A 24738-nucleotide genomic window follows, 5' to 3' on the forward strand; every position below is an offset into this window, starting at 1 on the left:
CATCTTTTGATATCTATAATGGAAGTACAGTTTCCCTTAAATCTGTGGTTCTCAAATTTTAGCAGGTGTCAATGACCCATAAGACTCAGCTTGCAAGTCTGAGCTCTAATGTGTCCCCAGTTGATGCCAATGCTTCAGGTGAACTGGGAGCCACATTCTGAGACCCCTGCCTGGAGCCAGTGGAAATGTCAATCATTTAAGTGATTGTTGACTGTTGAAGACAGAGTTTTATTCTATATTTACCTTGTATTTCTTGATGAATGATTAGTATTGATAGTAGTTAGAAATATTACTATAAAACATGTTCTTGAGGAAAAGAAATAACTCACAATTGCCTTTCCAGCTTCAATCACTGATTACTGATACATTGCATGGCAGAGGATTTCAGGAAATAAAAGAATACTTTGAACAGAAAGAGAGCTACCTTCCTCAAAAATATAATCATCTTCTATTACACTATCTTCACAGATCAATAAATAAGGCAAGTAAGTGGTTTCTTTGGGGGCAAAAATACCAATGTACAACTACTTGTAAGAGCTTTAATTTGGTGTGATCTGCTACCTAGGAACTGGATAAAAATGAATTTCAGTATGTTTCACTGTTGCTGAAATGTATTCAGCAATTCTTCAAAGATGACCTCGAGGAAGATGAACCCTTGCTAATTCAGCAGGGACTGATCCTGAAGATAAGTGCCACACTTTAATTTCACATGACTTTGGGTGACTTTGGTACAGGGGCAATAGGGATGACTCAGTAGTAGACTGCTTGCCTAGCATGCAGAAAGGGTCTGGATTGAGTCCCCAGCATCACAACACAGAAATTCAGATTCAGTGAAGTGACTGGTTGTTTGTTCCTTTGAAATCAAATATGAAAAGGACATGAATATGATCCATTGTTTTCCAATCAAATCAAATTCAACCCACATCTCCTGTGTTTTTTCTGGGTAGAGTACATTGGCAGTGGACAGGGCCACGTCAGACACAACCCTTCCCGTTGATAGGCCTATCTAGAAGTGGCCTGTCTTCAATTATGTTAGTGAATTTGGGGGCAGATGGGATGAGTAGGACATAAGCTCCATAAATATTTTAGTAGACTTTATTAACAAGGTTAGAACTAGAAAAATTGCCAAACTTCCCTTTCAATACCTCACTCTTCCTGTTTTTTAAACCCTGGATAAATCTGAACAAACAAAAAGCAAAAATGTTTATTTAAAGTCACTCCAGTCATAAATCTTTATTTTTAAAAAAATTTAACAAGTAATGCTACTAGCACCTTTATTGGTCCCATCAGGCAGGAAAGCAGATTGTGATCCTTACTGCAGCTCTTTCATGGTGAGGTTTTACAGCCCTGGATGGTGTGCTGGTCATGGGGAGAAGGGCTGGCAGTGCAGTGGAGGGATGATCTGACCTGTAATAAAGCCCTCAATTGTTACCCTTGGCTCTAGGCCCTGGAATATATCGAGACCAGGTTGGGCCAAGAAGACCTGTCTCTGCCCCTTTTCTACTCTCAAATACCAATAATTATGAGGCTGCTGCTTCAGGGGGGAAATGAAGTAAATTCTAGGCTTTGCCAAATTCCTGGAGGGGGGGGGCCCTCTTAGAATGTTTGTAAGGGACCTTAAAGACTGTTTTCATCTTGCATTTAATTCACTTAACACCCTGATACACTGAAGCAGATATTGGTTAGCAGATAAGAGAGCTAAAACCTCAAAGGAGATGAACAGCGATGTCCTAAGAGTGCTTTGGAGCTTAGGAGTTGAGTTAGACTACATCTCTGCTTGATTTTCCTATTTAGATTTAGGAAATGCCCTTCTAGTATTTAAAAAAAAAAAAAAAAAAAAGCCATATCAAGTCCCCACTGGATTAGGAAATCAAATAGGAATTTCCATATTGCATCCAAATTCTAGTCAGTGATGGTAATTTTATAACTGGATACCTTCTAAAACATTATTTCTTGTAGGTTTTTGCCAAGGAGAACAGATCAATGTTATCAAAGAAAATGGGTTACTAGAGTCTTGACTTCAAAGCCAGTTGTTTATAGGCTCAACACAAAGTGGAAATTATTCTACTCCATAGAATAAGGATTTCCTATAGAGAAGAATGAATTTTGTCCTGGACCCTAAGGTCCAGAAGGATTAAGCAATTTGTCCTACCCCATGTTCTTAAGTCATAATTTTGCATCTGGCTTCTGGTAATGACACAGCTGTGGGGTCACCCAGGGCACCTGCTAGACAATGTATGATCATGGCATGTGACTAGGTTTAGTGAGTACTTTTACTCCCAGGTATTGATCAACTAATGTGTTGTTTCCTTCTTTAAATCTAACAATTGAGGGAAGGCTGGAAAGGAGATGGTCTTGGGGAGACAGATGAAATGGTAATAAATGTGTATTTACAACCATAGAACTTTAAGCATGAACATAAGGAGAAAGAAAGTATAGCTTTAGCTGTGAGTTCCACTGGAGAAAGGGACACTTCTTCCTGTGGGCTGCCTGAGAACAATTTGCTTTAGAAGGTGAATGATTTAATGTACATATTTGTTGAAGTTGAGATAAAAGAAACTTCAAACAGTGCTGACTACCAGACCTTGCTGAACATCAAAATCAGAGGCCCTGTCACCACAGATTCTGATTTCCTGGGTCTGGGATAGGTCCTAGGCATTGGATTTTCATACCTGTGGTTTTTCTGATATATAGCCAGAGTTGAGAACTGATTGGCTTATAAAGTTATATAGCAGGGGTGCCTTGGGTTCTTGACTCTAATGTGCACAAAATTTCAAAGGATCTGCTCCTATGGGAGTTGTTCATCAAAAGCTTATGTTGCTAATTTTATGTTCATCTGATGATTTCCAGCTATGCACGTAGGATATTTTTCCCTCATGAGTGATCAGCAAAAAAATGATCCAAAGGTGTCCTTTGTTTTATCAAGCAAATGCATTTTAGAGGGGGTTATAGAAGTTTGTTTTTACTCATACCAGTGTTAGCAACTCACTGTGAAATTGGATATAAAGTCCTACAGGAAAAAAATCTTTAGTTAGCTGGAAGCTTTTAACAAAGATGAGCCAGTCCTGAGGCACATTTACTATAGCTGGAGTACTGCTGGGGGACTTCCTATATTGGACTACTTCTCCTATTTTCACTACAATGCTGGGGATTGAACTTGGTCTTTTTCATGCTAGGCAAGTGCTCTACCACTGAGCCATGTCCCCAGCCCTGTGCATTTTCTTTGATAGTTTATTTTCTACAGTTTCTCAGATCCACAAGATTTTCCTCTGGGTTGGGAGGTTCATTGATCTCTTACACTTTCCTCACCAGCCCCTTTATGTGACTTTCTGGCCTTGATCCTGGCCAAGTCTATCTGTCCTGCTGATATCAGATAACTTATTGTAGTTGGGCAGCAGCTGGACAGCATTCTGATGTTGTACATGGGAGACCTTGGAGCCAGGCCTGAGTTACTAGGGTACAGGCAGAGGTCTTTAGGATGATTTTGCTCTAGTGAGAGAATTATCTTGTCGAGTTTTATAACATAGGCAGTAGTTATTCAGTCTCATGTGGTTTCATCTGGGTTTCTTCCCATGTACATGGTTGCCTGGTTTGACAGAACAGTGGGATTTCTGACCATAGAAGGTCTAGCCTCAGATGCTGCACTGACGGGTGTTCTAGAGGACTTCTTTGACACTGTGCTGGTAAGGGTGAAGAGATGCTTCATGGAGCACATGCCACAGGTACTGGGCAGGAAACTGATCAGGAGTCATGGTTTTTTATAAGATGACTTTCACAAAGACTTTTTTTTTAGAATATTATGTGAAATAGTAACATTAATATACAACCAATATTATAGAAAACTGAGAGGTTGAGAGGTGACTTATTTTTATACATACAACTATTTTTCACCAGATTAAAGCTGATGCACTCATTTTAATAAAGTGGAGCTCCTGTAGATTTTCTTTAAACTTTTGGGTTTAAAGTTGACTTTTGCCCTTATTATGAAATATAAGCCCTTATTAATGTTATAGTGTAGAGTGCCATTTTAGAATATAAACTGTACCTTTTTTTTTTTTTTAATAGATTATTTCCAGGAGTAGTAGTAAAGGTAAGTGTATTTCTGGCTGCTAATTGCTATTAATAGAATATTTTGGAAAGGAGAAAATGTTTAAATGATAGGAGTGAAATGGGTTTCAACTTTATATTTGGATTTATGGGCCACTTTATGGTAGTCATGCTTTGATGCGTTTTGTTATAGAGGATCACGGGTTTGCCAGAGATGTTTTTATATACCAGCTGTTGTCACATTTGACAATGTTCCTCTACTCAGGTAATGGAAGGCCATTTTTGTCATTCCAGCAAAAGCTTAGTGCCGTGGTTCAAATATGGTTTGTCCCCCAAGGGTTCACAAACTGGCAACTTGGTCCCCACTGTGGCAGTAGTGACATGGTGGCTCTTTAAGAGATGGGTAGGGCACAGCTCTCATGAAGGCATTAATGCAGGTCTTGGGTCGGATTAGTTCCTGTGAGAAAGGCTCTTTATAAAGAGTCTGGCTCTTGGGTCTTAATCAGTGCTTCCTGTCTGGTCATGTGACCTCTTCTGCATGGGTACTCTATCATCATGAAGCCATCTACCATGAACTCCTCGCCAGAGCCAAGCAGAAGATGGCACCATGGTCTTGAACCTCCAAACTGTGAACTAAATAAACTTCTCTGTAAAGTACCCAGCCTCAGGTATTCTCATTATACCCATAGAAAATGGACTAAGGCACAAACTGGCAAAAGTTGATTTATTACAGATTTCACTTGGGGCTTAATCACAAAGTCTTTCTTTTTCAAGAGTGTTAAAGGTAAAATTTTAGAAAATTTGGAGGTTAGGTGGTTGACTTTGTTCTAAGTAGTGCGAGTTAAAGGTAATTTTACATTTTGAATTTTGATACCATGAAATCAGAGATGGACTTAAAATATGCAAACATTTCAGAAGTCTGGGCTGTATTACAATGGATACATTTTCCTATGGTACATCTTATTTTTCTTTTGAAAAACTGTTATTAACAATGTATTTCTACAATGGGTGGCGTTGGGTAATTGAGGAAATTCCATTCTGAAGCTTAAGTATGCAAGGTGATTTTTTAAAAAGTTCTCATCTAAGTCAGTGCATCCAAGTGTTTTCAAGTGAATTTTTTATGAATTTCATAAATGACTGTCTCTAAAACTGGTTAAAATAGACAATAATGAAAATGTCTTTTGTAACATTTTTTAAGAGCTTTCTTTTATTAACGTGTGTATACATTGCATTTTTGAAAAGAAATATTTGAGCTATCAGTCTACAGTCATTGCTACATTTATGGATTCACATGATCTTTGGAATATAATCTTGTGTTGCCCCAAGGGGACAAAACACTGTAGGTGGCTGCATTAGTTTTCTCTGGCTGCCATAACAAAATACCATAAACTGGGTGGTTTCAGTATTTACTTTTCACAGTTCTTTCTCACAGTTCTGGGGGTGTGAAGCTGAAGATTAGGGTGCCAGCAGAGGGGGGCTCTAAGGGAGCTCTTCCTGGCTTCCTGCTTTGTCCTCACATGATGGGGAGAGCCAGATTTGCTCTGGTGTCCCTTCTTATTGAGGTGCCAATTCTGTCACCAGGGCCCTACCCTCATAGCCTCAAGTAGCCTAGTTACCTTCCAAAGGCCCCCTCTCAAATGCCATAACACTGGGGGTGAAGGATTTAAAATAGGAATTTGGGGGGTGGAAGTGTCAGTTTTCACACATGTTGGCTGACAGTGTCTTGCGTGAGTGCCCCAGCTCTACAGAGTCGGCCTAATTCCTCTGAAGTAGAACGTGTTTTCACTGACCTCCTTCCCACCTCCTCTTGCCATTGATAGCTCTCATCAGACTTCCTATTAATCCAGTGTTTACACGTGTTCTGTTCTTGCGATTCCTTGGCTGTGTGTCTTGACGCATGGATTGTTTTCCTTCTTGGCTTGCTCCTCTTTAGTGATGTCAGCGATTCACGTCCTAGTTTTGTTTTGTTGGTAGTTATTCTTATCAACATCAAAGTGATAGTGCCTTGTTTTTTGTCAATGTATGACAAAGAATTTAAAATGTTTTTTTTCTTCACTGTTTAGTTTTAGGTCCATATTATGCACCTTTGTAAATATTTGCTCTGTCTTGTATTGATTCTTGAGTGCCATTTGCATTATGGCTCCATCTGCTATAATGTATTTGAAGAGCATTAGGGTGTGTGGTTGGGACATGGTCGGAGCTTTAGATCACTTGAGGATGTCTTCCTCACCCACCCAGGATTGAACCCAGGGGTGCTTAAACACTAAGCCACATCCCCACAAACACAACTATTTTGCATGATTCTTGATGAGATTTGAAATCTTTAGCTCAGGAAAATTTGCTCTTTAATAATTTTTTTCAGAATAGAGTTGCTCATCTTTGACACTATTGAAGTTTTGAGCCAGATTATTCTTTGTTTTGCGGTGCTTATTATGGTTTGTGAGGTGTCCCTCAAAGCTTACATGCGAGATGATGTGAGAGGGTTCAGAAGGGAAATGATTAGGTTGGGAGAGCCTTAAACTAGTCAGTGAATTGTCCCTGATGGAATTAACTGAGTGGTAACTGGAGGCCTGTGGGGTGTGACTGGAGGAGGTGGGGGTTCAGGGGATGGCTTTGGGGTTTATATTCGTATATGGTGAGTGGAGTCTCTGCTTCCTGATTACCATGTCAGCTGGTTCCCTCTGCCACACTCTTTGGCCATGATGTCCTGCCTCACCTCCAGCCCTGAGGAATGGTGTCTACTGTCTATGGATTGAGATCTGTGAAGTCATGAACCCCCAAATAAACTTTTCCTCCTCCACAGTTGTGTTGGTCGGGTCTTTTAGGGATAGCAGCAAAGCTGTCAAACAGTGCTAAGATGTCAGGTAGTACCCTTGGCCTCTACCCACCAGATGCCAGTGGCAATCCACTCCAGAGTCGAGACAACCCAAATGGATCTCCAGATGTTGCTACGTGTCTTGGGGGGGAAACCCCCCTCTAGTTGAGAACCACTGAAATTGGGTGCTTGTGGTGCATGGGACAATATTTAGTTCAAATAGGTTTAAAAACTTGCTCCAAGAACTCGAACATTCCAGACGCAGGCAGTTCCAGGGCAGTTGGGTGGGGGCTCTGCTCCACTTCTCCGCAGTTCTTTCAAGACTACTTTCCTCACTACTGTGAGCTTTCAAGTTGGTTTCCCTGGGTGGTTGAAGAACGCTGTCAGCAAGTGGGGCTTGGTGCCTCCAGATTCACACCTGGGGGAAGAAAGGTGTGCTTTCCCCAGACAGCAGACAAAAGCCCTAACTTTGCTCCATTGGATGCCATTGGTTCATTTGGCATCCAATGAACCAATGGCTGAAAGATGAGTGGGATGTTGCCTACTCTTAGCCAATCAGGATGCACCCCCGCAACTGGTCAGTCCCACCAAAATGGCATTACTCCGCCCTAACGGGAGCAGATAGATGATAAAGTCCATCATTTTTCTATTTCTCCATTTGTAAGCTCATCTGTTTTTCATCTGTTTTTGTCTTCATATGCATCATCTTGTGCATTTTTCCTTCTGTATTTTGATATGTTTTCAAGTTTTTCTTGGAAGCCATTGCTTTAATTCTGCTCTCATTGCTTCTGATGTAGACTTTAATTCTACAATCGAATTTTTTTTCCCTGCAAACTCGTGGGTGTTGGTAATCTGCCTCTGCTCTCGGTTGGTTCCTACTTGGTGTGCTTGGTTTTGCCCAGTTCTGTTTTCTTGGGTATCCTTGCCTTCTGACAGTCTGCTGGGTTTAGTCAAATGAAATAGGAGGCAGGGGGAGCAAATAAGCCATTTCTCACTCTCACTCTCTTCAGCTGTCATTTCTGGAAGTACCTGCATAGTCCCTGTGGGCCTTTTGGAATTGTAGCTCTTGCTGCCTGGCCTCAATTCCTGGGATCTGGTCACTCTGCTTCCTTCTTGTGGCACTACAGCCCTAGGGCGTGGGTTTAGGATGGTCTCCTGCTAGTATTAATCTCTGGGTTGCCATGTTGGTCCCAGTTTTGTTTCTGAGCTCTTCCTAGTTGCATTAAGGAATTCCCTATGGCAAATTCCCTCTGATTGGAAGATTTAGAATGGTTCTGATTTTTTTTTTTTTTTTAATTCGTTTGTTTCTTTCCTTCTGTTTTCATTTTGGACTACTGCTTTCAAATCTCTTGTATATTCCATGTTTTGAATTTTGGCAGGATATGAGTTGGATGCTTCTTAAATTTTTGTTTCCAGTGTTTTCCAAAAATGACAAACTTTTTGGCTGTCTTAACTAGCCATGTTTCTCTTTTCCTCTTGCATAGAGTTATATAGTTTCTCTTCATGCTCTTAAAACGAAAAACATGGAATGGTATGTGGTATTTGCTAATTAACAGGATACACAGACATCTTGGGATCTTACATTGTCCAGCTGAACTCTGTTAGAAGCTTTCCTTTGGATTTTAAGCTGTTGGGCCCAGACTCTAGCCACATTTCTGGTTTCCAGAGATCATCCTACTGATGAGGTTTGCTTGCATTGAGGAGAGAGGTCTTTCATATTTCTACTTCCTAGTTTGGTTTCCTATAATTTCACATGTTACTTAGGTTAAAAAGGATACACTTTGTAATAATTCACAAATACACATCTGAACCTATCAGTTATACTATGACCTTCCCATGAGTTTTTGCAGTATGCAATAATCACTTCATGTCTTAACATGTGTGTAAATGAAACCATCAATAATAGTTCATTTAATAAGCATAACATAGTATTACATACCCTGTTCTTTGTATGCACTGACATATAAACAGCCTGAAGTTTCTCTGGTTGTGTTAAGGGCCAATATTTTACTTAAAAATTCATGCTTCTCTGTCAGTGCAAGACTTTATAACATTTTTGTTTATTAAACACACAAAAAGCATGAAAAAATAACTAGAAACCACAGGACCTGCACTTTGCCTATTGCTGTCTGAGAATAATGTAGCTTTGCTCAAAGTGTTGACCACCATAAAGGGGTACTTTGTATACACTGTTGCTTTTCCTTACATCTATGTAATGCAAGTCTGTTGTGACTGGGGATTCTATAACTCAAAGCACTCTGATAGGTCTCCTGCCCATGTGGTATCATTCATATATATATATATGTGTGTGTGTGTGTGTGTGTGTGTATTTTTTTCCTTCCTGAATTGTTTACTCCTGTGGTTCAGTCTGTCCCTCTTTCTGTGGTGTAGGACTCTTTTTCTTACTCCTTGACACTTATGGGATTATTTTAAAATTACACTTTCAGGGAAAAGCCAGATGTTGGATTCCTTCATACACAGCTTAGGATTCTTGGTGACAGAAAAGACTGTGACGCTCTCGATTCAACAGGAGGTGAGTCGCAGATGACAAGACAGTCAGCAGCTGCCCCAGAAAGCTTGGGGAAAGTTGCACATCAGCCTCTGTCTGTTCCTTCCCCATTAATGCCTCTCCCATTCCAAAAAGGCTCTGAAGACTCTGAACTGCATTTTGCATGGTGTGTCTCGTGAAGAGAGAAAAAATTTCCCTTTGTCGGAAGGCACGTGTTGTCTAATGTAAGTGACCTTGTACTTGGTTATGTAATTTTTTCCCCCCCCAAGGGCAAAATCTCTACTTGCACTACTTGGTTCTCCTTAGACCAGATTACTTCGTTCCTCCCTTCAGTAAGTGCTTTGTGCACCTAATAGGTATCAGGCACTGTGCTAGGCGGACTGGGGAGAAAATGGTAGATTGTTGAAGATTATTCTTGTTTTGTAGTTTGTAGTACAGGGATTGTTTTTCTTTTTCTTTTCTTTTTTTTTTTTTTTTTTTTCATCAAACTTGGAGACAAAATGCTTTCTTGAGGTATAGATTATTTTTTGACAGTGAACATGACCCACAGTAGAGACTCATGGAAGAATGTTGGGAACAGGGACCTAGAGCCAGGTTGCTTGGTTTTGAGTCTGGGTTTTGCCATTTATTCAGCTGTGCATGAGCCACAGCCATAACCTCATTCTACCTCGGTTTAGTTTACCTGCCCATGAAATGGAGCAAAAAAAGAATTCTGACTTGACAGAGTTATTGTAAAGGTTAAATCGAGCAATCCACTTAAAGTGATTAGCATATTATCTGGTAAAGAGTCAAAGCTCCAGGTTACTAATCTTTAGCTAAACCAATAGGGTATGACATTTGTGTTGCTTTTCAAGTGATAGGATTTTGTTGTTTGTTTATTTTTTGGTGCCCCAGTTGCAGTTTTATGTTTTCTGGGGTGTGAAATTTGGAGGTAAGGTTGTAATACACAACCAAGGAAAGAGTAAAACCACCCTACGTGGAAATTTGAACCTAAACCCATTGTCGTGTGGTCCAGTAGGACCATGGAACTCATCATGGCAAGTGACAGCTGTGACTCAGGTTCACTATAGTGCAGGTTCTGGAAGAGGTGATCGGCAGGTGTAGAGCTCTAGCTTACAACTCCAGAGCTGTATTAGATGAAACCTTAGAGATTACCAGATTAAAGAAACTTTATAGAGGGGGAAATAAAACTTCAAAATGTATAGTGGCTCTGGTTTCACACTCATACAAAACCCACATAGATAATATATAAATGTGTAGTTCTTTTTCACAAAAATGTATTGGGAGCAAAGTGAAAATTCAATGGAATTTGAAATTGTTGCAAAAATATCTTATCTTGGTCTTAAAATTTGATGCCCATCTGATAAAATTTTACCTCTTGATCTTCATTTCAGTAAAATGTGATCTATCTAAATGTTTCAGGAGGAACCTCGCAAGGACAATCTTGACTGTGGGTGGTAAGAACTAATTTGAGTTCTAAATACTTAGAATATTAAATAATGGATACCATTTTTTTAAAAAAATTGTAAACAAATGGGGTACAACTTGTTTCTCTGGTTGTACATGAAGTAGAGGCATATCATTTGTGTAATCATACATTTACATAGGGTAATCTTTGATTCATTCTGTTATTATTCCTTTCCCCCACCCCTCCCACCCCTCTTTTTCCTTTATATAATCCATCCTTCCTCCATTCTTGCCTCCCTCCCACCCCCCATTATGTATCATCATCTGCTTATCAGCGAGATCATTCGTCCTTTGTTTTTTGGGGGATTGGCTTATCTCACTTAGCATGATATTCTCCAACTTCATCCATTTGCCTGCAAATGCCATAATTTTATTCTTCTTTATGGCTAATATTCACATATATATGTAATATTCATATATATATGAATATATATATACATATATGTAATATTCATATATATATTATATATATATACACACACACATACACCACAGTTTCTTTATCCATTCATTTATTGAAGGGCATCTGGGTTGGATGGACATAATTTTTTAAATGAGCATCTTGGATCAATCATGGTCAAATTAAAGATAATTAAAATTCTATTTTTAATTTGAGAAAATTCAAAAGCATTAAGAATAATAAGTAGGCGCAGGGATGTGGCTCAGTGGCAGAGCACTTGCCTAGCATGTGTGAGGCACTGGGTTCAACTCTCAGCACCACATATAAATAAATGAATAAAGGTCCATCAACATCTAAAGCAATATATTTTAAATTTAAAAAGAATAATAAGTAGATACTCACCAGCTGGTTCTGTCAAATTTTGATATTTTGCCACGTTAGTTTTAAATGAAATTCTTTTAAATAAAAGAAATCAGAATCACAGTTAAATCCCATGTCCATGTGCCCAGTTCCATTCTCCCCTCTCTTTGACTTGGATTTTTTTCATTCCCAAGCATACTTTTCTATTTGTTTTCTATGTATTCATAAGCAACATACCTTGTTTTTACAGATTTTAAAAACATTACATAAATGTCATCCCATTGGAGATATGTCGTTACAACTCACTTTTACTCACGACATTTGAGATTTGAACATACCAATATATGTTTATTTTAGTTTATCTGCTGTGAAATACCATGATTGATCTTGATAATTTTTCTTTTTGTAGTAAAAATATTTTAAGGCTTTTCAATCTATGACTGTTTTAACATAAGCAAAATATAAAACACGTAGTTTTAAAAAATTTGTGTCTACTGACCTCTTGTCTATATTTTTCTCCTAATGATTCTTAAATGTAATTTAAATGCTCCAGGAGACATCTTATAACTCAAGACACATGCTAGTTTTCTAAAATGGAATTTTGCCCCCTATTTTTAATTGGTGCATTATAATTATACATATCAGTGGGATTTATTGCAACATATTCACCTATGTGTATGAGGTAACTACAATTTGGTCAATATCATTCCCCAGTATTTTTTCTTCCCTCCCCTCCCATCTTCCTGATTTCATTTTCTGGTTTATCATGAATTTTCATGAGATTGTTCTCCTCCCCTTTGTCTTTTTTTTTTGGGGGGGGGGGCACCAGGGATTGAACCCAGGGGTGCTTAACCACTGAGCCACATCGCCAACCCTTTGTGTGTACATACCCCACATTTTCTTTATCCAACCAGAGGAAGGAATTTCTCAGAGCAGATGCCAACTTCAGAACCTGCACGTCTTGCTCCCTCGTGCCCAGAATCACCTACGTCGGCCCTATTTTTGCTCTAGATTATGACCAGCAGGTCACTCTTTCTGAGGCGCTGTGTAGAATGACAACCAGAACAACCAGGCGTGACCTTGTCCATCAGTGGTTTGATGATGAGGTCCTTGCTGAAGCTTTCAAGGAAATTAAGGATCGAGAATTTGAGACGGTGAGAAGCCTGTTCATAAAAATTCCTGGTTGGTTGGTATGTATGAAGCATCTGCTCAGTCCTTTCCTGTGTTGGGCTGCTTGGAGTTTTCTTTTTCTTCACTGTGATTGTCTGCTTAAGCTTCTGTTCCACCTGACAGTGAAACGGTTTTGAAGGCAACATGAGACCAGATGTGGAGATGAAGATAGGACTGAGACTGGGGACCGAGCTCTGAATCGATGGGTCAAGGCCAAGAAACGCATGGGAGAAGGGAGCAGTTTTCCACGAACCTGGGGGGGAGAGAATTGGAGAAGGAAGGAAAGGGCTTTTGAGCCTTCAAAGCAGCTATGGACGCTGGCAAGGCATGCTCCAGAGGCCGAGGGGTATTATGGGGTGGTTGTGCTATGTGCCACGCAGCTTATACCATTTCGAGGAACAATAATTTTCAGTGTCTTCTCTGCAACCCCAGCTTACTGTGGTTGTGACCTCAAGTAGTTCAAATAGCCTTACGGCTTCAGCAGGTATCTAACTCTATCCTACAGCGAAAGCATTCCCCCCCCCCCTTTTTTTTTTTTTTAAAGCTCTTAAAATGAGAGCTACACTCTTAGAGAAAAGTACAACTCATGATAACAGTGCTCGTGTTAATAAGACCTCTCAGGTTCAACCTGCCATGTAATCGGGATTTGTATACAATTCCGATTGTATTAAATCTGGACCTCTTCTGTTTATCTCCAACTCCAAGTGAGTGCCTTGTACTTAGTAGGCATTGAGCCAGATCCATTACCATCTAAATGGAAAGTCCATAAGCTCGGGAGCCATTCTGGACTTGGGCTTGAGTCTTATAACCCTGACTTACAAGATGCATGTATTTTTGGCCAGATAGATGACTTGTGAAGCCAGGGTGTCCTCCCCTGCAAAATGGGAATAGACCTCACATCAAAATGACGGGCATTCGATGGGAGAAACTAAAAGCACCTGGGATCAATTTCCTCTGGTCACTTCCTCATCTGCAGGGCTAACACAAAATAACAAGTTCTTGTAAAGCCTGATGATGATACTGGATTCTGGATATTTGGCAGCAAACACTGGCCTCTGCTTGCTGGTTAGGGTAGTATTAAATAAGATAGATATTTTTTTAAAGTAAAAAGTTGCCATTATTTATTTTAAAGGATAGTCGACTCTTTCTCAATTACCTCAACAACAGACTTGGTGAGCAAAGAAGGTAAGATGTTTCTCTGGGTATTGTTTTCTTGACAAGTTATGTTCTAATATTTTACAAAATGTCTAATATTTTACAAGAATTATCTAGGATCTGTTTCATTTTAGGTGAGAAATAGAATTGAATTCTTAATACAGTTCTGTGTGGTTCATTGATTAGAAATCTAAGATGATAAAATTCTTTCTGCCTAGTGGTTCATTTGAGTGTTAAAACAAATTATCTGCCTTTAGCATGGTTTTTGATTTTTGTATATTTTTAACAAGGCTTCCTTGAGTGAGTCCGTAGATCTTATGAAGAGCAAGGTCAAACAGACTTGAGGTCACTGTGTTATGGGGTGTAACTTGAACAGACTGATCACCACCGAGAAGTCCAAATTTGAGCGTCTTTATTAGCCGACTGGCTGACTCTATCACACAATGCCTCAAAAATGGCTATTGAGAGAACAGCCCTGACCATAGGATTGCAGGGGTTTTTATACCATAAATGGATACATCAATCAAAAGTGTCTGTTACTATGATTCAAAACTAAAAACTAACATCATGAGATCTGAAATCATTAGTAGAGGGGAACTGGGTCAAAATGACCTTACTTGGATACAAACTAAAGAATGGTTACTAACATGTAAACAATCACTGTCGACATCACCATTAACATGGTACATTGTTTAGAATCGAAAAGAGAATAATTTTTCATTATATAAGAATTGTCATTTTGTATTGCCAAACATGTCATGCTAAGTAACTGATAGGTACAGAGGCTGGGTGTTCTCATGGGAGAAGCGTTTCCTGTGTAACATGGAGTCTTGGAGCAAAATGGAGTCTGTTTAGTCATTGCCCACATAGCCTGGCCTACAACATTTCTGTGGAGCCAAATCTGTCAGTCTGTCACAACTGAGGATACATAGATCATGGACGGTTACATCCTTGAGACAATAATTGTTAAATTCACCCCTTTCTTTAGGATTCTTGCAGAACAATTTGGCTGAGTCACAGTACTACTAAACCTGGCTTACAGCTTGAGAGCAGATTTCCGTTTGCAGGGTTGGAACCCCTCCTGATCTTGTTGGGCACACCCTAGGTGTAGATTCTTGTTGCAGGACATTTTGTAGGTTGTGTGTGTGTGCTCCATTCTTACTTTTTAATGGTGAGGTGTTTTGCAGGGTCTTTTCATTTCCGTGTATTGCTGCTTTTGCTGACGAGCATGAGGTATGTTTATCTCTCTGGGGGTGATGAGGGTGATGTGCAAGGAAACCTGTAGTCAGGTTAGATTTGGTTATTACTCAGAAGGGCTTTATACAAAGGTTGCCAACTTCTCCTAGAGATCTCAACTTTCAAACTGATCATGCTTTTCTATAACCAGGATGCGTGGCCAGTAAGCATAGGGCTCTACTGTTAATACTGTGCAAGGGAATTTTAGGGTTCGTACTGTACACATGTCAATTACAGGAATCTTGCCTTATTTTGCCCTATTCATGGGTAACATTCTTTATGCCTGGACTTTCTCCTCTGGCATTTTGGATAAGGGCTACTCAACCTGAATTTCCTAATACTTGTCTACTAAACCCTGTGACAGAAACTGGAGAGGACAAAGGGATTGCCAGTAGTGCCTATTGAAAGGTACCTATGGAGTACCTTAGTTAGGAGGCAGGCACCACACTATTTGAATTTTTCTTTTCTTCATTTTTACTATAAGCATATATTATAACAATCAGTTAAAATAAAAATAATCTGAGCTCCAGTCTTTCTTGTAGTAGATGGTACCTTAGATGACAGATCACCATTCATATTTAGTCACATCTCCTTTTCCAAAAGTGTTCATGTATATGCACTGTGAATTGTTACTGCTTCACCATAGAACTAGCTTCTCCATGATTCTCACCAGGAAGAATTGTCTAGCTAGTCAACTGACATTTAAATATCTATTAAATATGCAGAGGACAGGGATTTTATTGGGAATAGCTTGGTCATATAAAGCTGAGATCTTAGTTTGTGCAAGACTAGTCGGGTAATAAAGAGGGCCCTTAAGTATTAGGATAGTGCTGTTCCAGGAAAAGCACAAGTTCTTTTTTTTAATTAGTACTTTTTAATCTGACCCTGTAACATATTTTTTGTATATAATTTATGCTGAAATTCTTTTATAGATGAGAAAACCAGCAGATGAAAAATTAGAGAAATTTTGGGTTGATTTCAACCTAGGAAGTCAGAGGGTAACTTTTTATATACACAATGCTGAGGTAAGGAGGCTTAATTCCCAACCAGACCTACATGCTTGTATTAAATGTAGGTATCATGAGTTTCAACTGTTTACTTTCCCTAGAGTGCTCTGTGGGACCCAGTAAGAATTTTGAAGGAAGCAGTCATTAACTTCAGTGTTAAAGGTAAGATGATTTTTTAAACTCCTCCACTTCTAGCTCCATATTTGTTTATATCTGCAGTACATGTTAAGAACAGATGCCAGTCACATCTTGGGACAGAGGAAAGGCTGTGTGGTACAGTTGAAGGCTCACTGTGCTCAAGGCAAGATCTCCCATGCATAGCATTGGTGACTTTGCTTTGTGACTTTGGGGTTCAACTGCTTGCCTAGTTTTTCCATTGCAAACAGTTACAGTTCCCACCAGATTAAAAGCAGAACTGTCACCAGGTGTGGTGGCCCATACCTGTAATCCCAGGAACTAGGGAGGCTGAGGCAGGAGGATTTCGAGTTTGAGGCCAGTCTCAGCAACTTAGGCCCCAAGCAACTTAGTGAGACCCTGTTTCAAAATAAAAATGACTGGGGATGTAGCTCAGTGGTAAAGTGCCCCTGGGTTTAATCCCTGGAACCAAAAAATAAAGGCAGAACTAACGTGTAACTTTTCTAGAAGTTTCTATCAATATGTAATCCAGTGATTCCACTCTTAGGTATATCTGCAAAATAATTGAAAGAATGTTGCATCGTACACTTATGTTCCTAGTTCCATTATGCACAACAGCTAAAAAGTGAAAACTCAAATGTTACTGAAGAATGAGTGGTATAAAAGAAACAATCCCATCACATGCACATGTATTCCATATTATTCTGCTTTAGAAAGCAGGGAAATTCTGATGCGTGCTACAGCATAGAGGAACCTTGCAGTCATCATGCCAAGTGACATAAACCAATGTCAACATGATAAAATGCTGATTCCAACATATGAGGTATTGAATGAAGTCATTCACGGAGAGAAAGTGGATTGGCACTTGTCAGGGGCCGTAGGAAGGGAGAAATGAATAGCAGTTTTTCAATGAACACCAAGTTTGTTTTGCAAAGATGGAAAAAGTTCTGGAGATCCTGTTGTATGACAATGTGCATATACTTAATGCTTTGGTACCCTGAAAATGTTTATCTACCAGGTAAAAAATAAACAGTTTAAAAAATACAAATGGTTATGATGAAAATTTTATCTTGCGTAGGTTTTTTTTCAGTCACAGCTTTAAATAAAATGCTTTTGTTGCCTGTCTTCCTCTCCCACCAAGTTGACGTGATGATCGATCAATGAATTCACATACTTCTGTGACACTTTGTAAATACAAAGGGCCTCATGGTATTTTGAGGAAGTAGGCGTTTCCATATTTTATAGCTGAGAAAAATAGATTAACAAACTCTGCAAGCAAGGCTGATCTTGTGTACATAGACCTTTTGGCTGGGGAGTTGGCAACGTATATTGGAAGCTTGGCGTGGCCTTTGGTATTTCTTCTGACCTGTGTGTTTGTGTTGATCCCCAAAGCCCAAATAGCTACCGTATTTATTTTTGCAGATGATGGTTTTGAACCCCTTCGGCAGCAGGGTTTCATAGACTTTTTGTGCTGTGGTGGGTGGATGTCCAGTAAGGTCAATATTCAGGGGAGATGGCTGAGCTTGACTCTAGGCCAGCACTGTCCCATAGAAATAAAGCAATTTTCTCCTCTAAAACCAATTACCACTTGTCAGCATCATGCTGACAGGAGAGCCCAAGGAGGCTTCCTTTTGAGTCGGTCTTCTCACTGAAGCTCCCATGTCCTTTCTTTAAGAGGAGTCTGTTGAAATGAAGGTGGGTGATGCCATTTTGCATATTGGAAACAGTGGATTTTATTTTGAATTTTAGAAATATGTGATGTTCCAGAGAGAAAGGGAAAAATACGGTGCTTAGTGTATTTAGAAGTAAAAAGCTTATGGTATAAACAAGTCTCTTATACAATCCCAAAGAACCAAAGGCTGAATGTTTTCTGACATGTGGATGCTAATTCACAATAAGTGGGGGGATTAGAGGTAATTTGGACTAGACAGAGGGGAGGGGAGGGCACGTGGGGGTAGGAATGATAGAATGAATCAGACACTATTGCCCTATGTGCACATATGACTACATGACCTGTGTAACTGTTACATACAACCAGATGAATGAGAAGTTATACTCCATTTATATATCAAAATATATATATAAATCAAAATATATAAATATATACATATGTATCAAAATGCATTCTACTGTCACATATAACTAATTAGAACAAATAATGTATTAAAAAGTCTCTTATAACACTTCGAATTTCTTTGATAAAGTAAGCTACTTCCTATTGGTTGATCAACCAATTAATCATGTATGTCTATGTAAATAAAAATTTCAAAGTAATACGACTTTTCAACTTATTGCAGAGAAGTCTGGACACCTGGCAAATATCCCAGCACAATTATTGATTAATTATAAAATTTTAAGCCCTTTAGTATGCTGACGTACATGGTGTACCATATTTTTTGTTAGACACCGAGACGATGAAGATTTTCGTGATTTACCTGAAGAAGCCCATGATTATCAGCAAGAAAGAGGTGATGAAAATAGAAATCCACTTTGATTTGCAGTTCAGCATATTACAGGCTGCTGTCCAAGCTTTGGGAGAGGACAAAGAGGTGGCAAGTTCCATTCTCTTACTCTTTGAAATTCTTGCAGTGCATCTTATGTCTCTTAATTTTCTTACTCGGATTTTTAGAAATTGATGTCCTTGTTGGGTTTTGATGTAAAGGTTTGGTCCAGCAGAAGCTTGGTCGTTAGAAAGCCCTACAGAGTGGAGACCTCTGGATTCTGATCCCGGCTCTTCCTTCCCACATGCTGTTGTTTTAGCTATCTAGGACACAGAGCCTCGTTGTACCTTGAAATGCTTCATTCTATCTTTTGCCAACAGTTGAAAGCTTTGCTGGGAGACATCATCTCCTCACCACATTCTTCCTGGAGTTGTGCAGATACCCACTGGGCTTCCTGGCACTTCCTGCTCTTCCAGCTCCATCTGGCCCCAGGGAGAATTCTTAGGAGTAGGATTTCTTAGGGCATTTCCCCAAGTTCTCACTGTCTTGCCCTGTAGAAGTGGTCTAAGCCCCTTCTAGGATGCTGTGGTTTGTAGATCCTGACTTTAATGCTTCCTACGTGTGTACGTGAACAAGAGCCTGTATCATGCTGGAAGGAAGGCAAGAAATCTGTGGCAAGACCTAAAATACTATAGTAATGGCCAATAAGACATTGAGAAGTCCCAGATCTGATGGGAGAAGTCTTGGGCTCACTTGGTTTGAGTTTTACATGTAGGCATTTGACTTATGACGAAGGACTCTGCAAATAGTTTACGAATGTCCTATGAAAAGATGATTTCACAGGAAAAAAATAAGAGTCAATCACTTGATAAAAATTACCCCTTCCATTCTATTACCTGATGAATGGGTCCAAGTTTACCTTTACTTATGAAAAAATATCCAAATACATGTTTCCATATTTTACAAAATGAATAAAATATTTTGGGAGGAGCATTAGGGGTATGCATGGGATGAAGCCCCTGGAAGAGGAAAGAGTGGGATCTGAGGATCCTCCAGCGGGGCCTCCCTCCAGACTCATCCCAAGGACCTCGACTCCCAAGGGAAACGGGGATTAGAAGATACCAAGGGGCTTAGACTTGGAGAGAGAAAGATTTTGCTTCAGTTCATTCTCCATTGCTGCAACTGAGTACTGCAGACTGGTAATAGGTAAAGAAAAGGTTTTTTTTGGCTCCTGGTTCTGGGGGCTGAGGAGTCCAAGTGTGTGCAGTGGCCGCCACTCAGCCTCTGGTGAGGCCTTCCTGTTGCTTTCTAACATGGTGCAGGGCATCATGAGGCAAGGTGGAGCAAGTGTGCTAGAGAGAACTCGTGTTTTTAGTAAAGTCACTCCTGTGATAACACGTTGATCCATGCGTGGGTCAATCCACGCATGAGGACAAAGCTCTTAAGATCCTACCTTCCAAAGGTCCCACCTTTCAACACTGTTGCCCTTGGAACCAGGTTTGTAATGCATGAAATTTGAAGGCACATTCAAACCATAGGCATCAGGAGAGGGGGGTGGAGAGCAGGGTGATGGTCAGTCTGAGCTGGTACTGTAGGGAGGGTGATGTAGAAAGATGGAAATAGTAAGAAGATCCTTCAGGAGAGGGCAAGCTGAAGATAGACTACTCCTAATTGATCGATGTGCTGTGTTCTAAGCTTTTAAAGTTTTTTTTTTTTTTTCTGCTTATTCTTAAGGCCACTGCTTTTAAAGGTTACGTGGCTTTTGGCTTGCATTTTAGATGTTAACCAAATGGACGAAAACATCCTCAGAACTTTTCAGTAAGTTTGAGGAAGAAGATGGCAAGATTCCCGATAGCCAAGAGAGAGCAACAGGTATTTTGAGAAATATCAATATTCTGACTCTGGATTTCTGGGAAGGCACTGACACCACCTTACTTGGAAGAGGTCACCAAAAACGTGTGGGTAGGTGGGTAGTAAGAGTTTGAAAGAAGAGCAGCCGGAAGCCTCCAATCATTCTGCATCTGATAGCCTCCCCTGGGAGTTGGCTGGAGTGGTAAAGAACAGACGCTGGGTGGCAGGAGGAGGGTCCAGGAGGGTCCTGTCCCACCCAGAGCCCATCTCCCTTGAACTGCTTCCCACATGCCCACAGATTTCTTATTTGAGATCTGAGCAATACCCAACTACCACCCATAACCAGAGGATGGCCGTGGTGCTGAAGTGTGTGTTCCCCAGAGAGCGTGGCAGCGTCGTGCAGTTATTGTTTTAAACATTTTCTCCACGTGTGTAGAGCCTGCTGAGGAATCCACCAGCCTGTCTGAGCGCATGAGTGCTGGAGACGACCGTCACCTAAATGACCAGCCCGAGCCTCCCGTGAGTGCAGAGAGCTGGGAATAAGGTTCTGATCTGTGTCCAGAAGGAAGCTGGCAGTGGTTACCGTGTGTCCTGAGGGGTAGGCTGTTTTCTCCTGGTCAACCATCTCCTGATGTTATTCGTGTCTGCTGAGTTTGTCTATTCTCTCCTTCCGCTCAACTCAGCTCTCCCAAGAAAGGCATTTCTCCTCTGGCCTCTGCCTGAGTCAGTCATTTGGGACCTGGAGACTAGTGTCTGCAAATAATGCAGAGAAAAGAAGTCTGAGGTTTGGAGTCAGATATGGTCTTCACTTACTAGCTGTAAGAACTTGGACAAGTTAACTAATATTATAGCTCTTGGGGCATCCCATCCATAAAATGAAGGTAATAGTGAGTTCATAGGTGTGGCCTTCCTGGGATTTAAAACCGGGTCTAAGTTACAGCTAGATAGGACCAGGAGTTTTCATGGGCTGGTTGGCAGTAGGATGACTATAGAGAGCAGCATACATTTCAAACGTCCAGGAGAAAGGTTTCGAATGTGTTCACCATAAAGAAATAGTGTTTGAGGAGGTGTGTTTAACCAGATCTAAACATTACCCACTGTCTACATGAATCAAAACAGCAGATGATAAACCATCAATATGCACATTTTAAGTGTTTTAATGTGCCAGTTAAAAAGTAAATTTGGAAAGGATGTAATGAGTACCTGCTTTGCATCTTTAGGTATTTAGTTCATTCCTCATTTTCTTACATGAATGTATCACACAGAAGTATGATAGAGTCATAGAACAAAACAAAGAAAACCCAGGGACTCTTTTCCCAGATAAACTGCCATCTTTTAAGTAGTCTTCTTGGGAAACTATACACATGTCCCAACACCTGGTGCTGTCTTCCTGTTTCCTATGTACTGTTTCTTTGGTGGTGGCAGATCCTTTACTGTGATTGGATAGGACCTTTTGGAAGAGCCAACTGTCATTGGGAGCCACATTTAATGAATAGTCTGATATTCAGTTGATGCTCCTCTTAAGAGGCGTGGGTGGTTTCAATAGACTTTCAAAAGGGGAGCTCCAGAGATGCCATAACTGGTTTTGTTTTCCTGCAGCATAAAAATACAGCTGATAATTCACCCAAGAAACTGAAACCAGATGACACACAACAAGGTCTGATGTCTTATCTGTCATAAATAAGAGCTAAGGGATATATTTCCATGTTTATTCAAGGTGCTTAACCCTTTTGTTTTCACTTTTTCTCGTTAGAAGTTACCTCAAAACATGAGTATCCTTCAGTTGCACCAGAACCATCTGTTCCAATTCAGGCTCCTAAATTAGACAACAAATCTAGGTAAGTGATTTTCCTTTTAAGTTTTATTGTTTTAAATAGGCACATACTAATAGTACATATTGAGATATAGTGATAATTCTATACATGCATCTATCATGGAATGATCAAGTCATGGTATTTCACATATGCACATAAAACATTTTACCACTTCCTTTTGGTGAGAACATTCAGAAACCTCTTGTAGTCATTTTGAAATATGCAGGACAATATTAACTATTGGCACCCTACTGTGCTATAGACTCCAGAATATATTCCTTATATTAGCTGTAGTTTTGATCAGTTTCTCCCCACATCTCCTTCCCTTCACCCCCAGCTTCTGGTGACTATCATTCTAATCTCTACTTCATGAGCTTGGTGGTTTTAGACTCCACATGTGAGATCAGCAATATTTATCTTTCTCTGTAGGTTTGTTTCACTTAACAGAACGTCCTCCATGTTTTGAAAATAATAGGATTTCATCTTTTTGTGACTGAATAGTATTCCACTGTGTACATACACCACATTTTCTTCATCTTTTCATCTCTGGATGGACACAGGTTGATTCCACATCTTGGCAATTATGAAACTAAAAACCGTGCAGATCATTGTATGCGAATACTGCAAGTTGACAGTCTAGGTTTTGCTCTGTTTCCTGCCTCTGGTCTCCTCATCCCCTGGGAGAAAGCATTGTATGAAGTTTTCTGTTGAACAGTTGAAGTTGGCAGAATCTCCTGAACCTGTGGACCTCTGCTGTTATCTCTAGGTTGTCTTTGATGTAATTTTCTGCAGCAAAACATTGAATTTGAGAATAAAAAACACTTCATACAAAAATCATTTTTACTAATAACAATCAAAAATTGAAATAAAAGGGCAATATAATTTACAATAATAAACATTGACACATTATGACATACTTAAGGATTAGTTTAACAAAAGATGTATTTTTGCCTTTTTTTTTTTTTTTAATTAGAGGATTTAATCCACTGAGCCACATCCCCAACCTTTTTAATTTTTCTTGTGAGTCAGGGTCTCACTAAGTTGCTGAGGCTGGCTTCAAAGTTGTGATCCTCCTGCCTCAGCCTTTCAAGCCGCTGGGATTACAGGGGTGTACCATCATGCCTGGCAACAAAAGATAACCTCACAAGCAGAGAACTACAGGATGCTGAGAGGGTTAAGGAGGATGTAAGTAGAGATAGGTACTGTGTTCATGACATGAAAAACTCAAGATGCAAGTTCTTCCCAAGTTGCTCTATGGAGCCAATATAATACCTGATGAAAATCCCAGTAGCCTTTAAAAAAATTAGCAAACTTTCTGAATTTCATATGAACTTTTAGAGAACTTGGGGAGCCAAAACAAATTCCAAAAGTGGGAGGAGGGCTCACCCTACCTGCTTTCAAGATTTACTAAAAATTCAGAGTGCAGTATTGGCACGAGATAGGTAAATAAAACAGACAAGTCCAGAAATACTCTGAATATACGTGGACAGTTTGCTATGACAGAAATGCAAAGACAAAAGGGTAGGTGTTTCAACAAATGGGACTATAACAGTTGAATTCTGTAAGAAAATAAATGACCTTTCTTCATCACCTTCCTCAGATCATAGACCTATATGTAAACCCCATTTAAAGGGAAATATTTAAAAGCATCTTTAATCTTTAGACTGATTTATAAGATGACACCAAATACACAGTCCATACAAGAACAAATTGGTGGATTGTACTTCATCAATGTAAAGTTGGCTCTTCACCAGCCACTGCTGCAAGAAGCAATAAACAAGCCACACTCTTGCGGAAGGTATTTGTAAAGGACTGGTATTTGAAATATACCAATTCTCAAACTTCAGTAGTAAAAATACAACTCAATAAAAATGGAGGCAGAAGTTTTAAACAGCTATTTCACCAAGGAAAATACACAGCAGATAAGCAGATGGGAAGGAAGTTGTTCAACATTAATTATGTTGAACATAATTAATGTTCAATCAAAGCCGTAAGATGCACTGCACATCTTTTAGAATGGCTGTCTGTACCATGAGTCTGTGATTATGCAGGCTACTGGAACTTTAATACACTGCTGGTTGTTTCCTAAAATATTATGTACTTACCGTGTGGCCCAGGTATTCCAATCCTAGGTGTTTTCCCAAGAAATACGTTAGCATATGTCCATGCAAAGGAATGTAAAGGAGTGTTTATGATGACTTTCTTTGTAATAGCTCCAAATTAGAAACTTGGATGTCTTCAATAGATAATGTGTACCAATATGTGTTTATCCATTTATCTCTTATCCAAAAGGTCTGGGACCAAAAGTGTTTCATACTTCAGAGTTCTCTG

At 39.7% G+C, this 24738-nt stretch overlaps 1 protein-coding gene across 1 annotated transcript in view; it reads left to right on the top strand.

The window, feature by feature from the left end:
• Positions 1-24738, top strand: part of SYCP2L (synaptonemal complex protein 2 like) — a gene marked incomplete at its 5' end in the record, with an annotated part of 104671 nt that overhangs the window by 6893 nt on the left and 73040 nt on the right. Inside the window, 14 exons of the mRNA XM_079147404.1 lie at positions 344-481; positions 566-689; positions 1445-1467; positions 3528-3683; positions 4066-4090; positions 9310-9395; positions 9507-9595; positions 10794-10828; positions 12610-12752; positions 13901-13953; positions 15111-15156; positions 16092-16184; positions 16268-16328; positions 18705-18853. Coding sequence (XP_079003530.1) covers positions 344-481; positions 566-689; positions 1445-1467; positions 3528-3683; positions 4066-4090; positions 9310-9395; positions 9507-9595; positions 10794-10828; positions 12610-12752; positions 13901-13953; positions 15111-15156; positions 16092-16184; positions 16268-16328; positions 18705-18853 — 1221 coding nt within the window. The remainder of the gene's footprint in view (positions 1-343; positions 482-565; positions 690-1444; positions 1468-3527; positions 3684-4065; positions 4091-9309; positions 9396-9506; positions 9596-10793; positions 10829-12609; positions 12753-13900; positions 13954-15110; positions 15157-16091; positions 16185-16267; positions 16329-18704; positions 18854-24738) is intronic.

This window comes from Sciurus vulgaris (genome assembly GCF_902686455.1).
Source record: "Sciurus vulgaris genome assembly, chromosome: 7".
NCBI classification, from domain to species: Eukaryota; Metazoa; Chordata; class Mammalia; order Rodentia; family Sciuridae; genus Sciurus; species Sciurus vulgaris.